The 17,315-nt window shown below is 45.8% G+C and overlaps 1 protein-coding gene across 1 annotated transcript in view; it reads right to left on the bottom strand.

Annotated features, from left to right (window-relative positions):
- Tbxas1 (thromboxane A synthase 1) overlaps positions 1 to 17,315 on the bottom strand; it is a 136,148-nt gene that overhangs the window by 47,653 nt on the left and 71,180 nt on the right. Inside the window, exon 6 of the mRNA XM_048340327.1 lies at positions 1,556 to 1,644. Coding sequence (XP_048196284.1) covers positions 1,556 to 1,644 — 89 coding nt within the window. The remainder of the gene's footprint in view (positions 1 to 1,555; positions 1,645 to 17,315) is intronic.

The raw sequence follows: 17,315 nt of genomic DNA, 5'->3' as shown, positions 1-17,315 counted from the left end.
CAAGCTTCATGATCATATGTATATTATGTACAGAAAACACACATGCAATTTAGAGCAAACAGAAGGAAAAGTGTTTGGCAGTAGTTCCAGAAAATGTAACCTCTTAGGCTACAGGAAGCCTGTTTCTCCCAAGGCCTTTTTCTATTATTATTATTATTATTATTATTAATTATTATCTTTAAGTAGTTGTACAAAGGAGTTACCATTTAACAAAGCAGTTTATGAACACAATGTATCTTGATTAATGTCAGCCCTTTTTAAGCTAGAAATATTCTTTTATATTTTCTTACAAGAATTTTCAGACTCAATTCTTTTTAAGAAGCCTAACAACTGGGTTATGAATAGCCTTTTATAATTACCAAGTCTATTTTTTTTGTCCTTGGAGCAAGTTCTGCATAAGTCACCCAGCCTCCAACTTATTAGGGAATGAATTATATTTCTGGATGACTGTAAAATTTGGAATGTTTTTATTGATTTACCTTTTGAATGCTGATATTGGGGCTTGAACTAAGGACCAGGGCCTCCTCCTTCAGCTTTTTCACCTTAGGCTGTCATTCTACCACTGGAGCTACACCTCCACTTCTGCTTCTGCTTTCTGGTGGTTAATCAGAGATGAGTCTCTTGAACCTCCTGCTCAGGGTGGCTTCAAACCACAATCCTCAGATCTCAGCCTCCTGAGTAGTTAAGATTACACGCTGATGCTCAGCCTTTGATTTCTTTCCTTCTTCCTTCCCTTCCTTCCCTCCTTCCTTCCTTCCTTCCTTGCTTCCTTGCTTTCTTGTTCAGTTGTGGGGCTTGAATTGAGGGCCTGCATGCTATCCCTGAGCTTTTTCACTCAAGGCTAGTACTCTACCACTTTGCTCTACCACAACGCCACTTCCTTTGATTTCTTTTTATCAAGACCATTCCTACAATTGATTACAGATTTCCTTGCTACAGTTAAAACAAAACAAGACTGACTACCCATGTGGTTTCTTCTGATCCTAGTGGCTGAAAATGGAAAGGTCTTAGGAGTTATTTATTTTGCTTTTCTAGCTGCCTAGCCACCTTATCACTTTCCACCTAGCAGGCTCCACTGACCTATGGTGTAATGTAAATGTTGGTGTTGGTGGTGCTATTATTTTCTTAGCAAGGATAATCACACATCAGCTGTGGCTGGAATGCGCTCTTCATTCTATTTGCGACCTGTTGCAAGCCGTTGTTTGGCTTAAAACAGCCAGTCACTTAGATTTGGTGTCCCCCATGAAGCCGTGGCTTTCATGTGGAGGGGCGTCACCGTTTCTCTTGCTGTGACATGCAGAAAGGCCCTCCCCACCCCTGGAGGGTCAGGCTAACCTTTCTCAACAGGCCACACGGCCCCCGGCTTTGGTCACTTTGTTTTTACCTTTTAAAGGGGCTTCATTTCTTTTCATTAGTCAGTCCCTCTCTGCTGTTATGAGCTCCCTGTATTTCCACAGCTCGCTGTTGCCAGGGTAATTGTCCAGTAATTATGCACCATTGCAAGAAGCAGCCTCTCAAGGCTGAGGCTCCTCAGCTCTGGCAGGGCAGCCCATACCTCTGGATGTCGCAGGCGTCGCTGGATTCTGCGCTGCGTTGCAAATGAGCCAGGAGAAGATGGCAGGCTTGGCTGATGAGGGGCATCATCTGATCACGAGAACAGAGGTGGAATTAGGGTCTCAGGCAGGGGTCATGCCTCAGTGGGCTGCCGATGACAGGGTTATTCTGAGGGTGCGTCTCACACAGTTAAGACAGAAGTTCTAAATCCACAACGATTTTTTTTTTAATATCATAGCTGGAAACATCCATTTTAAGCTTAAACAAGCTTTCATTTGGGGGGAGGTAGGGTGGGGGCAAAAGGAAAGGATTTCAGGGGAGTAGGATGAAGCCAGTATGAAAGTGTTTGTAAAATCCTTAGAACTGCGACCTGGCGCGTGTGGTTAGCACTAGAGAGCGCTCCTAATGGCCCCTCTCCGCAACTAACCCAAGTCCACGCTTGCTTGTTCCACTCCCACTTCAGATTCAAACAGAATCTGGCATCCAAAGGTACTGGAATCATCCATTTCACCTTCTTCTTCTCTGTTTTTTGGATTGGTCATGGGGCTTGAACTCTGGGCCTGGGCACTGTCCCTGAGCTCTTCACTTCAAGGCTAGCGCTCTCCCACTTAAGCCACAGAGCCACTTCCGGTTTTCTGGTGGTTAATTGGAGATAAGAGTCTCACGGACTTTCCTGCCCAGGCTGGCTTTGAACCTCGATCCTCAGATCTCAGCCTCCTGAGTAGCTAGGTGTATAGGGGTGAGCCACCCAGCTCCACTTCAGCTTCTTCACACACAAGTTCTTTTAGAGCAGTTCTGATGAGTGGCTCTTCACTGGTGGCTAAGTTGGTCAAACCTTCCAATACGAAGCCCCTCGGGACTCTCCCAAGGCACTGACCTACAGGAAGAAATTGTTAACTTCTCTCCTTAATATTAAAATGTTTTTACTATGGGGAAGTTTCTAGCACAGAGAGAAAGGTGTTGAGAATACTCTCATGAACATCTGTGCAGTGGTTACCTAGCTTCTACAATGGGGGATTTTTCTTTTCTCTTCTTTTCTTCTCCCTCGTCGCTCCCTCCGTCCCTCCTCCCTTGCTCTCTCCCCGCTGCCCCTTACTTTGGCCCCCATGGGCTCGCTCAGGTGGATAGAGTTCTTTGCTGAGCCTGACAGGCACCAGATGAACTTTAATTCTCTCTCCTATGTTGGAAAGGCCAAGCTGGAAATGTCGAGGGCGATCGTTGTACTGTTGCGCTTTTTAGAACAGCGTTATAGCTCAAGCAGCATGCTGTCATACATTGCTCTGAGTGTTATGGAAAACATATTTGGTACTATTACCTTATGTCTTATTTTTTTATTTCTTATTTTTGCCAATCCTGGGGCTTGGACTCAGGGCCTGAGCACTGTCCCTGGCTTCTTTTTGCTCAAGGCTAGCACTCTACCATTTGAGTCACAGTGCCACTTCTGGCCTTTTCTATATATGTGGTGCTGAGGAATCGAACCCAGGGCTTCATGTATATGAGGCAAGCACTCTTACCACTAGGCCATATTCCCAGCCCCTACCTTATGTTTTAGATCTTACTGTTTTCTTTCTTTTTTAATGATACTGGGGTTTGAACCCCTGCTTGCTAGGCAAATCCTCTACCACTTGAGTCACATCTCCAGTCCTTTTTCCTTTAGTTATCTTTTCAGATAGGTCTCATGCTTTTACCTGAGGCTTGTTTCTGAGTTCGGTCCTCCTGTGTAGCTGGGACCACAGGTATGCACCACCACGCTCCTTGGAAATGGGGTCTCCTATCTCTGAGTAGCTAGGATTAGAGGTGTGAGCTACCATACCTGGTTTTAGATTTGATTATTTTGACCCTAAAATATTAATTTCTGGAGATTTTTTGTCTATTTGCTTATTTTTGCTGTTTCTTCGAATCTAGAACAGTACCTGGTACATAGAAGTTACTTGTTCAGTGAATGAATGAATGCATTTCATTGGTTACACAATACCTACTTTCTGCTCTTCAACCTGGAGACGATGGAAAAATGATAAACTATTCATCTACTTATGAGAAGGTGTATCTCTCAAAGGCCCATGTGGTAAAGACTTGTTGGGTGGTGGTGAAGCCTTTAGGACCGCCCCAGCAAAAGGTCTTTAGGTTTGGGGGAGCAAGCCCTTCGGGGGGCTGGGGAACTCCTGTCTTACCCTCATGCTCTGTTGCACCTCTGACCCTGAGGTGGGCAGGCTGGCTCTGCCGTGCGCTCCTGCCTTCATGCGCTGCCTTGCCACAGGCCCAAAGCCAGCGGCCAAGCCATCAGAGACTGACACCTCCAAAACCGTTCTAAGGACATCGCGGGTGTCTGTGCTACTAGTACAGGCTGGCACAGGCTTTTGTTTATTTTTGTCTATTTTCATGTGACAGCCAACACCCAGGCAGCCTTTTTTTTTTTTTTTCTTACCAATTCCTCAATGATTCCCCATCCCTCCTGTTATTCCTCCTGCTGTTTTCACACATCACTCTATCCTTATTACTCCTTTAAAAAAAAAATCAGGGTCACACCTAAGGGTGGCCCTGTAAGTGGGACCAGTAAGCGGGCAATGAATCACTTCCTGTGGTCGTGCCCTGCACATCAATCACCAGGCCAGGTTTATGCCGACTTTTTCAGAACATAGATAGCACGAGCCAATATTGAGGTTCAGGTCCTTGAAAAACCACAAGGTCTTCCCCCACACACCATAGCTTTGTGCAATTGATTCCTTGCCCCTTTGGGGTCTCTCCGTTAGAAGACTCTGTAGTCCCACTGTATCTGTGTCTAGAATGGGCTGGCTACAGTGCTCTGAACAGGGCAATCTCCAGACTGTGCTGAAACCACAGGGAGTGACACAGCGGGCCAGTGTGGGCAGCTGTTGGTGAGATTCCGGGAGAGCACACGGCTTTGTTGGACCCCTCCCGCTGTTACAGATCCCTACCAGCTCTCCCCCCCACCCCCCCCATTGCTGACTGATCTAAGGACAGACTTGTGGCTCAGGTGGGGGCAGAGGGGACCTCTCTGTTCTGGGGGTGGTGGTTGGAGTGTAGAACATTTGCTGTTCTCCCCTGGACCCATCTGGGCACTTGGAGAGTGCACCCGCCTTCTAGGTGTTCAGCTCATGGAGATGGCCACGGGTCCCAGCGCAGAGTCCTGGGGGCCTCTACTAGGTGGCTATTTTAGGTAATTGCAGAATCTTTACAAATCCCTTGGCCGGGCTGGGGATATGGCCTAGTGGCAAGAGAGCTTGCCTCGTATACATGAGGCCCTGGGTTCGATTCCCCAGCACCACATATACAGAAAACGGCCAGAAGTGGCGCTGTGGCTCAAGTGGCAGAGTGCTAGCCTTGAGCGGGAAGAAGCCAGGGACAGTGCTCAGGCCCTGAGTCCAAGGACCAGGACTGGCAAAAAAAAAAAAAAAAAAAAAAAGACTAAAAGCCAAATCCCTTGGCCAACCATGCATGAAGTTAGGTAAATACCCAGCCAGGCACCGTTTACCAATACATGGTAACTGTTAAATGGTACTGTTAAAAGATTAGCCTGAATACAAATGTAACTTACCTCAACTGCCTATACTAGTCTACCCAAAGAAGAAATGAGTATGGTGATCCCGATTTATTATTAGTAAATGTGTCTACTATTTTATGGAGATGTTCTTTGCTAAACTCCCACAAACCATTGATTTAATAATCTATTGGCAAATGTGTATGTAAATGGGCCCTGAGTGGTCACTCCCAAGAAATTTCAGATTTCTCTGATGTTTGGGGAACTTGGTACTCTCAAAGCTACATTTCTGTGGCTAACTTCCCTGACTTTTTTCTTCCCTTGCTCCCTCCCTCTTTGTGTCCTTCCCTCCCTCCTTCTCTCCTCTCGCTCCTTCTCTCCTTCCCTCTTTTCCCTTCTTCCTCCCTCCATCTCTCCATCCTTCTTTCCTTTGTTACCAGTACTGGGACTTAAAGCCTTGCTTGGTTTTTTCGCTCACAACAATCACTCTACCACTTGAGCCATGCCTTTTGTGTCCAGCAATTTGCCCTTATTTTAAGATAACAGTTTCTCAGATTTGTCTGCCCAGCTACCCTGAATCAAGATTTTTAGCTCTCAGCCTCCCACATAGCTAGCATTACAAGCATGAACACCAGTGCCTCAGTCATCCCTCAATTATTTCAATAAGCTTAGAGGTACAAATATGCCATTTTAACAAAATCCCAGATGCTGAGATATTTTTAAAGATACATTTCAGAGAAATAGTAATGATAAAGCAAAATAAAACAAAAACCAAAGAAACAACAACTATGGCCCAACATGGGGAGGGCCAAGCCTATAATCTCAGCACTCAGGAGGTTAGTGCAGGAGATGAATAAGACTTTGAAGTCAGCCTGGGCTACATCTTAAGGCCCTGTCTCAAAGCAAAACAAAGAAAACAATTCGAAATATCACACTTGAAGCTTCCTTAAGGTAACAGAAGCGATGCAGTATGAAAGTTGATTGATGCCCTTCCCCCTCCCCCCACTCCCGCAAGCATGTCCTGTGTATTAATGGCCACCCACCCCACTGAATGCATGCGCAGCCAGGACAATGCAAAGAGAGGCCTGCCTCCCGCTGCTCCTTCCGCGTGCTGCAGACTACAATGCTTTGCTGCTGGCTGACGTGACTGCAATTTTCTCCTCTGTTCTGCCTGCTGTCTGTCAAATGGAATGGATAATGACATTTTGATTTGGGTTAATGCGATATAAGATGGGGCCTGTAATATGAAAAATGGTTCTAAAAGGCAATGTGGAGACAAATCTCACAAGACAGACAGCAAGGCATGCTCTGTATGTTGGCCAGTAACCATCCTTGCAGACTTTCTTCCTTACATTGCACGCTGCACTTATGGAATATTCATTGCTACATGAGTTGCATACAAACAAAAGCTCTGGTTGATGGGCTTGCGAGATCTTTAGACAAACCCACAGTTTCTCCCCTCGGCCTGTGGACACTCGGGTCATTTGCACACGCATGTACACGGACACACACAGTGCTTCACCTCACCCAGCGTAATGGAAGACTCTCATTTGATGCTTTTGTCTTTGTGGACAACGTGATTGTTATTTTGGTGCTGCTCTTTTTTTTTTTTCAACATGCACATATGTTGTACTTACGATCATATAAAACTTTAATGTTAGTGAGTTTGAAAAAAATGATTTCTTCTTGGGAATCATTATGGTCTGAAATTCTTAAGTTGTTCTAGTTCCTAGAGTAGCTGTATTTGGAGGGAGGGGCTCCCCAGGGGGCCAGAAGATTATGGTCCCCATAAGAGAGAGGATTCATGGCCTTATAAGAAGAGACATTGGCTTTCTCTCTCTTTCTCCCCCCCGCTCCCCCTTTATCACTGTCTCTGTCTCCCCTTCTCTCTTCTCTCTCCTTCTTGCTCCCCCTTTTCTCCCCCTCTCTCTTCCTTTCTTTCCTGTTCCCCTTTTCTCCATTTCTCTCCTCCTCTTTCCTCCTTTCCTGTCTCTCTCTCTCCCCTCTCTTTTTCTCTCTATCCCCCTCCCCCCTGGACACACAGCAAAATGGCGGCTAACTACCAGCTAAGAAGAGACCTTGTCAGTAACCAACAATGCTAGAATTCTGTTCACCAGCTTTCTCAAGACTGTGGAAAAATAGTGTCTGTTGTCTAAGCCACTCTGCCTGTCCTATGTTGCCACAATATCTTAAGATGACTACAGTTTCAGTCCAGCAGCCAAGCTTGGAGAGAATTTTCCATTTGGTTGTCTCAATTCTCACATTGGTAGCTCCCTAGTGGAGAGACACCAAATGTGTGGTTGGGCAGCTATTTGGTAATTAGCAGTACATGCTGAGGATAAAGAACCATCCTCAGCCGTGGGAGAAAATTCTTCAGAGAAGGAAGTTTTTGCTTACTTTGGACTTTAGTATATAATTTATGAACCTAGATTTGTTTTTTGGACAGCACTGGAATTTGAACTCAGGACCTCTACCACTGAGCCATACCTCCAGTCCTGTTTTTTGCTGGGTCCTTCCTTCCTTCCTTCCTTCCTTCCTTCCTTCCTTCCTTCCTTCCTTCCTTCCTTCCTTCCTCCCTCCCTCCCTCCCTCCCTCCCTTCTTTCTTTTTCTTCTCTCTTTCTGTCTGCTCCTCTTCCTCCTCTTCCTCTTCCTCCTCTTTCTCCTCTTCCTCCTCCTCCTATTTGGTGCCAATACTGGGGCTTGAATTAAGCAATGACTGATAGACTGAGGGTTTTTTGAGAATTTTGATACAGAAATTCCTCCAGACACATCAGTAGATGGAGGCTCTCTGGCTTTGCATGGATATACATAGTTTGCTAAAGCTGTCTCTGAATGAAAGATCTGAGATCAGGCTGGGAACTGTAGCTCAAGCTTTTAAGTCTAGATACTTGGAATGCACAGCTTAGGAAACTATGGTTTGAGGGCAGCCCAGGAAAAAAAAAGAGTTCACAAGACTCCATCATCAGGAAGCACAAATAGGAGGATCGTAGTCTAAGCCAATCTAGGCATATAAGCAAAACCCTATTTCAACAATAACCAAAACAAAAAGAGTTGATAGAATGGTTTAAGTTAATAGAATACCAGCTCAGCAAATTAAAGACCTTGAGTTCAAGCCCCAGTATCACAAGAAAGGAAGGAAGGGAAAACGGAAGGAAGAAAAGATATGAGAGCCATACTTTGGGAAGCTACTGTCCTATCTGTTCCTTTGGGCATGGCATCTGAACTTCGCTGAGTTATGGGTCCCCATCCCAAGCTAACAGCTGCGGTGGCCCTCTCTACTGACGCAGGGTGATTCCAAAGTGGGCCAGTAAGCCTGGAGTTGCGACCATGGGGAAAGGGGCCCAACCATTTACAGCAACCCATCTCATCCCTAAAAGAGTGTCTGCCGTGTTTCTGACACACAGACTTCGGAACTCCACGAGGACCTGAAGGATGGAATGTGGCTAAATGTGTGCTCCAATAGTTTAATGAGAGTGAGAACTCCAGAACTCTACTTTCCAATAACAGGGCAAAAAGAATTCTTTGCCTTCAGTGTATTCACATCTAGGCTATAAGTTCACTCTATGCAGATCTTAGGTTTTGAAACTTAAGAAAAAAAAGTTCCCATCATTTTTGTTTTGCTTTGTTTTTTTGCCAGTCCTGGGACTTGAACTCAGGGCCTGAGCACTGTCCCTGGCTTCTTTTTGCTCAAGGCTAGCACTCTGCCACTTGAGCCACAGCACCACTTCCAGCATTTAGTTCCCATCATTTTTAAGCCTTTGGATGTCTGGTAGTTGGGAGACTGTGATCTCTCTGAAGCCTAGGGAAATAGCTCCTATGTAGGAAGAGGTGTGTGTGTTTGTGTGTGTGTGTGTGTGTGCGCGCGCATGTGTGTACTGTTCAGTCCATACTGCATGTGCACATGTACTGTGCAGTGTGAGTGTGTGTACGTGCACACGTGGGCTGCCTTCCATTTCTAAACTGAGATGGAGCTCACAGGTAGATGGCACATTTCCCAGGTGATTCATTTATCTATGCATGAAGAGAGATGCAGGAAAGAGCCTCAGCAGAAATGGGCACCCTGGTCCCGGGAAGCCTGGCCCCATTCGCTACAGCCAAGAGGAGAGTCGGAGGTACGATTTGCCTTTCCCCTCATCTGCTCCGCAAGGATCAGTCTCCTTCTGCGTCTAGGGAATGGGTGGCCTCTTGGAGGCTGACCAGCTGAAATGGAATCTTTTCTCCTTCAGGAGCGTTCGGAGCAGGTCACTCCTCCAGCTCCAAGTGCTTAATAGCTCCTGCGTCTCCAGTGCAGTGCGTGCTAAACGCTTCCCCAGTGCAGAGGGGCCTCGTCCATGTGCCTCAGCCTGCTCCCTCTCACGAAGTCCTTCCACGCACACGGTGTTCCAGGCAGTCGCCACTTGCTCGCTCTGGCATGCTCTGTCCAGATGCCTCTGTTCCACCTGCCGGCCATCTTCTCTCTCAGCAGCGTCACCTTTTCAGCTCAGCAGCCTCTTGGGGGCTCAGCCTCCTGGTGCTTCCACTATGGTTTCTAGTCCTCCAAACAGGCCACGGGCTTTGTCACCACTTCCACTGTTTGTCATCATGCAATAACAAATTATTTGTGTCCCTTGTTAGCCTTCTCCAGTGTGACCTTCTCACAGGCGGGAAGCAGCAAATATGTATGATCATAGGAATTTAACATTTCTAGTTGGTGCTCAATTGATTACTATCATTTGCTGTCCTGTGTTGAAAGTTTGGCCCTCAGTTGTTGGTGCTCTAGGGAAGCGGTGGAACCTTTAAGGGGTGGAGCCTAGTGGGAAGTCTTCAGGTAATTGGGAGTGTGCTCTTAAAGGGATTTTTTTTTTTTTTTTGCCAGTCCTGGGCCTTGGACTCTGGGCCTGAGCACTGTCCCTGACTTCTTTTTGCTCAAGGCTAGCACTCTGCCACTTGAGCCACAGTGCCACTTCTGGCCATTTTCTATATATGTGGTGCTGGGGAATCGAACTCAGGGCTTCATGTGTACGAGACAAGCACTCTTGCCACTAGGCCATATTCCTAGCCCTTAAAGGGAATTTTTAAACCACTTCCTTTCTGCTACTGAAGGGGGTGTTTTTCCTTCTGCCATGAGCTTTATCATGATGTGCCTCTCCCCCTAACAGAAACCTAAAAGCAACATGCCCAGTTGTTCACAGGCTGAAACCTCCAAAACAGGAAGTTGATTATGTCAGATATCTGTTACAGTAATGGAAAGCTGGATGAATACAGTAAAGCTATGGGCAACAGTGTTTTGGAAGTGCTGTCAAAGGGCGTTTTTCTGAGTTGGTAAGGGTAAACTACTGAAGGTTAGTTTATTTCGTACCAATTTGGCATGAAAGAAAATGACAAATAAAATGGCTTAATGTACTCTGAATTATTGACTAACAAATGGGAAATTAATTCTAGCAACTGAAACTTATTATTTCCTTCCCCACACCAGGTATTAAAGCCATCCAGATATTAAAAACAATCACAACTCATTTTGATGCAAAATTCCCAGCTAAGTATCAGCTCCAGTCATCTACGTGAATAATCAAGTGTCGTTTCTAATAAGTCAGTGACTCCTGTCAAGAGTTGTGGCCAATTAGAACTCACCCTGACGAGGAGGTGGCTGCTGGCGTTGCCAGGCAACGGCCAAGCTAGGAGGCACATTTAGATGCTCTTTTAGATTTAACCAGCGGCGAAGTTGGAATGACATTATGATTCTGGCAAAGGCAAGCCATATTATAACCCAGGATGGGGTGCCTACAATGAGGAGTGTGTCTTCTTTTCAATGTAAATGGAAAAGCAGCATTTTTTTTTGAACTAGGATTTAAACAGTCCATCATTATCTCGATTTTAATTAGGAGATTAGGTGTCAGTGGAATACAACTGTGTCACCAGATAATGGTCTCTTGCTGCTAGATAAATACCCAGACATTCTGGAAAATGGGTAACTGGTCAGACAAGGACAATGTATTTTTAGATTCTGAAGTATTTATTACCACAGCCACACTTGGTTATAATGACTTTCATTTTTATTGTTCAGAAGGATTAAGAAATAAAAGCAGATATGAAAAAATAGACTGCTTGCGGCTGGTGTAGAGCAAGCTGCTTGGTCTACATTATTGGAGACGCGTGCTCTGCCTTAGAAGGCCTCGCACGTGACTGTCTGAAGAGTTTCCAGGGGAAATTTAAAGACCAAACAGAACTGTGATGAGGACTGTAATTCTGCAAAGACTTCTGCACCGAAATGGTCGTCACTATCCATTTGTTTCTAAGCTGGCTAGACCAACTGAAGAAAATTTTTTTTAAAAAAAAAATTGTAGTCATTCTTGAGTAATATGTCTTTTCTCTGAGGCAGGAAAGGCCTATTGGGAATAATAAGCACATCTGCCTCTGTCGCTAAGATTCATACATTACTGACCGTGCCTTCCTGACAGGAAACATCTGGATGAAAGTGAAAAATTAGGCAGAGAACCAGATTCTCTGTGCTCTGAGAGATGCCAGCCCCTCCCCTGTTTGTCTGCTACGGTGGAGAGTGGGTGCCCAGGCACTGAGATGTGGGCGCTCACTCGCTCTTCAGTGACACAGACACCCCCCGCTTCTCATCTAGGAGTTGAATGGCCTTTTATCACGTGTGCTCAATGGCCTCGTCAGACCTTGGCTGAATAAGGCGATCCCCATTGTTTATTTCGAGCTGTCAGGACCCAAGGGCATGCAAGCTACCTGAAATGGTTTGGGCACGTGAAGGTTCATATATAAATCCTGGGTCCTCAGAGTGGCGATTCTAGAAGGGATGTGGGCCTTTAAGGGGTTGGACTTCATGGGAGGTCTTTAGGTTATTGGGAGCATGCTTTCAGTGGGGACTGGAGGTACTCTAGTCTCCATCCCTGCCCCCCCCCCCCCTATCTCTCTGGTTCCGGATGGGACCACTTTGTTCCTACATACACTCTGGTATGATGTGATTTCATCATCTTTTCCTCCCTGGAGAACAAACCAGTAGGGCTCCCTGGTTTTTGTCTTTGAGCCTACAAAACTGTGAGCTAAACAAGTCTTTTCTCTTTGTAAATTAGCTAAGTCAAGTATTTTATTGCAGGGACACAAAGCTAATAGTGGATTGCACTCATGCTTCACTTGGTTTCGAGCTTAGCTTCACCTGGAAGTTAGTAGGAAAGGAGGTTCAACGCAGAAGCTAGCTTCAAAAGTCTAGAACTCACTAGCCTTGTTTCTTTTAATAATTCTCTCAATAATTAACTGTTCTCACCTTTTGAAGACGTCTTTGAACCCAGAATAAACAAAGTGAAACAGAATTCTTTAATGTGCTCAAGTTGACGGTGAATCTCAAAGATGGTTTCCAATAGCTCATTAAATTATTTGTTCATAGGGGCCTTTTCATCCTCCATAATTTCAAATCCTTCTCCTTGGTAGTTGTGTTAGCTTTCTGTCACTCTAAAAATAATGTCTGGGATAAGAAGTAGAGCTGTGGTTCAAGGGATGAAGGGTTAGCTTTGAGCACAAAGGCTCAGGGATGACACCTAACCCCTGAGTTGAAGCTCTAAGAGCAGCAAAAAAAAAAAAAAAAAATCTGGAGTAATTTATACAGAGGAAAGGTTTAGTTTGACTCACAATTTTGGAGGTTCTGGTCCATATAATTGGCCCCATTGCTTTAAAGTTGTGAGGAGGCAGAATATCATGGCAGGAGTGCATGGCAGAGTAGAACTGTTTACTGCCCAGCCAGGAAGCAAAAGGAGAGGCCGAGGCCGAGGCCGAGATACTCTCAATGACCTCGAGATACTCTCAATGACCTCAAGACCTCCAACCAGGCCCTGCCTCTTAGAAATTCTACTAGCTCCCACAGCGCCTTTGGAAGAGCCAAGTCATCGCAGTAGCCATGCGTCACGTGGAGTTCAGCATCAGTTCAGGAAAGCTTAGATTCATTTCTCCTTAGTGTGTTCACCTGCTACTTTCATGTGGACTCAGAAACTTAGAAGAGTCTCTAAAAGTTATTCCTATTGACATACTGCTTTTCAAGCCAGAGTTGCTTAGAGGAATACACAAATGTAGAGATTTCACCGGATTCTCCCCTTTCAGATGGATTATTCTGGTTAAAAATAAAAACTAACCTGCGTCCCCATGGGACCTTGTTATTTTATATGTTTCCCTCAGAGAAGGACTAATTTAGCGTCAATGTTGGTTCCTGAAATTAAAATGTTTACTTCCTGCTTCCTAAGAAAGTTTTATCCAATCCCAGGATTTGTCACTCACAGTCTTTGGTAAAGAATCCAGTGGCGGGGGCGAGGCAGGGGGGCGGGCGGAGGAGGGAACAGGTTATAGAAATCTAAATAAATCTCTTGGTTGCCCTTTTTAAAAAACATTAATTCCCTGGGGGAATGGGGTGGAAGGTCTGACAGTTTAACCAAGTAAAGTTTCCCAAGCAAATAAATTGCTTCCCCAGCAATGCTGATCAATCCTTCCACATAAATATCAATAATTCATCAATCACTAGACTATGATTCTAATGGTCTCAGCCCCCCAAATCGGGGATGCGGCCATCAAATTGTTACTGGCTCTCTATCTCTACATACTATCCTATCCCTGTTAAGATTAAAGCCAAAAACCAATTAAATAGATATTTGGCTCCAGCACCACACACACACACACACACACACACACACACACACACGTACATGCAAACACATGAACATATACCATACACACAGACATATATGTATATGTGCTCTTTATACATACATGAACATATGCCATACACACATGTATATGGATATGTAGGCACACACATAAATGCTATACACACATGCACACACATACGATCTCATGAAATAATGCTGATTGAGGCTACCTAATATTACATCAATAAAGATAATGCCTCCCAGACCTGTTGATATTAACAGCACTTAGAGTCACAGGAAGAGAGACATAGCTCCCAAGGTTGTAAAAGGAAAAGCCTCAGAATTCTGAAGGAAAACAGACTTTTACTTTAAAAATTCACTCTGAAGTTTGATGGTAAAAGCCCCAAAGCCTCTCAGGAATTCAGAAGGGTCTAGAGATGCTGCTAATTTATAGTCACTTCCAGGAAAAGAGGCGAAGGCCCGGCAGCTTGTGCTGTGGGCAGCGTCTCTCAGGCCTTCACCTCCTCTGTGGTTGGGATCTGCATCTTCTGCTTTTATATGCACACACCTGGGATTCTCTAAAGACAAAGCCAATAGCTTGTCACTTCCTCTCATTTAACTTCTTCCTTTTTTGTCTTGTTAGGTAAGCCCAGCCTGGCCTTGATCTTGTCCTTCTCTTGCTTTAGCCTCTCAAGTATACCACCAGGCCTAGTTTTAGCTTTGCTTTGTTTCTCTTCTTTCCTTTTGTTTTCCTTTTCTTTTTTTCTCTTTCTCTCTCTTCCCTTCCTTCTTTCCCGCCTTCCTTCCTTCTTTCTTTCTTTGTGTCCATGCTCTAGGGCTTGAACTCAGGACTTTGTGCTCTCACTTGGCTTTTTGCCTCATGGCTGGTGCTCTACTACTTGAGCTACACCTTCACTTGTGCCTTTTTGCTGGTTAAACTGGAGGTGAGATCTTATGGATTTGTTTACTTAGGCTGGTTTTGAACTGTGATCCTCAGATCTCAGCTTCCTGCATAGTTAGTTGCTGCTGATGCCTAGCTTTAGCTTTCTCTTGGAAAAACAACAACAACAACAACAACAAATTCTCTTTTATTTGTCATCATTGATCTTGTTGGATGTCATGACTTGGAATAGGCAGAAAGCTTGTCCGTTTTCTGAGTCTTCCCCTTCCACTCAGTGATCATTATTGAGTACCTATCATGTCTCTGGTATGTGCAGATAAAGGTGAAGAAGAAAAAACTTGGTTCTCCCTGACGCTCACATCCAGGAGGCATAATACAAAAGTAAGTTACATGGAATGTTAGTGCTAGTGATGAATAAAGAAGGAAAAGAGTGGCAAGGCCTGGCGCCTGGCCCTCAGCCTGGGAATGCAGCGCGTTTGAGACAGTAAGAGTCCAACAGCAGAACACAAAATACACAGGAGCTGGGCCTGCTGGCTCTCAGCAGAAGCAGGCAGGGAGTTTGTAAAGACTATAGGTTCTCAATTACTCTAAGACATATTGATTCTGTATGGTTCGGGGTGATGATAATGAGGGATTATTTTCTGGTACTGGGGCTTGTACTCAAGGTCTCACACTTGCTAAGTTGGCACTTATTGGGGAAGGAGGTGTCAGCCCCCGCAGAGCTGCTCCTCTAGCTTGTTGTTCATGGGTTAGATAGGGTCTCACTTCCAGTCTGGGCTTGACCCTGGGCCTTGATCTACTTATTTTAGGTTTTCCCTTGCTGTGGGGATTATAGGTATAGGCCACAGCATCCATGCCCTTTATGGGTATGGACTCTTGAAGTATCTCCACCCTCCAACCCCCCGCCCCCCAGGCCGGGCTAGCCTGCACCCACAATCCTCCAATCTCAGTTCTCACAAAGTCTGGGATAACAGGTGCACATCACTGTACGCAACTATGGGTTGAAAAGTGAATCTTATGAACTTTTCTGCCCAGGCTGGCCTTGAACTTCCATCTTCCTGATCTCAGCCTCCCAATCAGCTTGGACTACAGGCAGAAGTCACCAGAACCTAGCTTAGAATTATAGATATTTAACAAGCTGATGCTGATTCTTGGTGCCTCACAGTGAGAACCTAGAGATCAAAAGCAGCTGGTAGGCTAAAGTCCAAGGAAACATCTAGAAACCAGCAGGGCTAGCTATATTGGGGAAAGAGGTGATAAGACACTGGTCAGTCAGCCAGCCCACCTTGTCCTTCATCTCCCCTTCCCCCTTCCTCTGGCTGGAAACCACTTCTGGTTCTATCTTGGACCCTAAGGTGTGGTTCAAAATGAGTGAGGATTTTCTTGTTCAGAAAAGCAAGCGCTGGGGGCTGGGGATATAGCCTAGTGGCAAGAGTGCCTGCCTCGGATACACGAGGCCCTAGGTTCGATTCCCCAGCACCACATATACGAAAACGGCCAGAAGCGGCGCTGTGGCTCAAGTGGCAGAGTGCTAGCCTTGAGCGGGAAGAAGCCAGGGACAGTGCTCAGGCCCTGAGTCCAAGGCCCAGGACTGGCAAAAAAAAAAAAAAAGAAAGAAAAGAAAAGCAAGCGCTGCCTCCTTCAGACACAGTAGGCACCATTCATATAGGGGGCACCATTCATGTAGGGGGTGGGAACAAACTACAGGCCCATGGCCTATGGAGCGTGAAACCTTCTCACCAGTTTAACAGCATTTAAAACCATGGCTTTCTCCTTCCTCCTTGAAATTCTTTTCTTTTTCACGTTCTCCTGCATTCCATCTTGGCTTACTTTTCCTAAGTCGACTTTGTAGGTTTCTCCCTTGCTCCCTGAGGGTCCTCCACCCAGCCCCTTCCTCCTCCCCACCCCCTACCTTTCCTCCATAGCTGTTCTCAACATGCCCCTGGGGCCTCCTGCCCTTCCCTGATCTGAGCTCCCGACCTGCACAGCCAGCTGTATCCCCATGATCTCCTGAGATACTCCCCAGCCCCCTAAACTCACCAGGCCTAAGCGCTCAGAGAGAGGAGGACATCAGCGGTCCGCTTGCCCCCATTCTGTGCCAATGGGCTTCTTTGGAATGGAAATCCAAGGGCCTACATGCAACTATTTGGAGGAGAACAACATAGAGCACCATCTGGGGAGTTCCTGTCTGAAATTTCTCCATGTCGCTTCCCTTCTTCTCCCTCACACTCTTCCTCTCCCTCCTTCTCTCTTCCTCTCTCTGCCTTTCCCCCATCTCTATTTCTATTTCTATCTATATGTCTCTGTCTCTCTCTGTGTCTGCCTATGTCTCTGTGTGTCTGTCTTTAGTCTATCTGTGTGTCTCTTGTCTATCTCTTTCTGTCTCTGTATCACTCTTTGTGTCTCTCTGTGTCTCTGTGTCTGTGTGTCTCCATCTCTACTTGTCTCCATGTCTCTCTGTCTGTATCTCTCTAGCTTGTCACTCTCTGTGCCTGGGTCTCTGTCTCCCTCTCCCTCTCCCCCCATGCCCTCGTCTCTTACTGAGGTTCTGTGTACCTCTGCAGTGCTGGAAATGATCACTTCCAAAGGAGGAACTGGGAGACTGCATGTTGGGGAGGGCTGGGATGAAGGCAACCCCGGTGCAGCTTGCACACGAGGTGCATGACCGTGCTTTGCACACACTCATGTAGGGTGGGGTGATGGCTCCGGCAGAGGCAGAGGCAGGAGGCTCCC

The sequence above is a fragment of the Perognathus longimembris genome, chromosome 2, assembly GCF_023159225.1.
Source record: "Perognathus longimembris pacificus isolate PPM17 chromosome 2, ASM2315922v1, whole genome shotgun sequence".
In the NCBI taxonomy this organism is placed as follows: Eukaryota; Metazoa; Chordata; class Mammalia; order Rodentia; family Heteromyidae; genus Perognathus; species Perognathus longimembris.
Note: the sequence above shows the minus strand (reverse complement) of the source record. Positions and strands in the feature narration are given on the sequence as shown.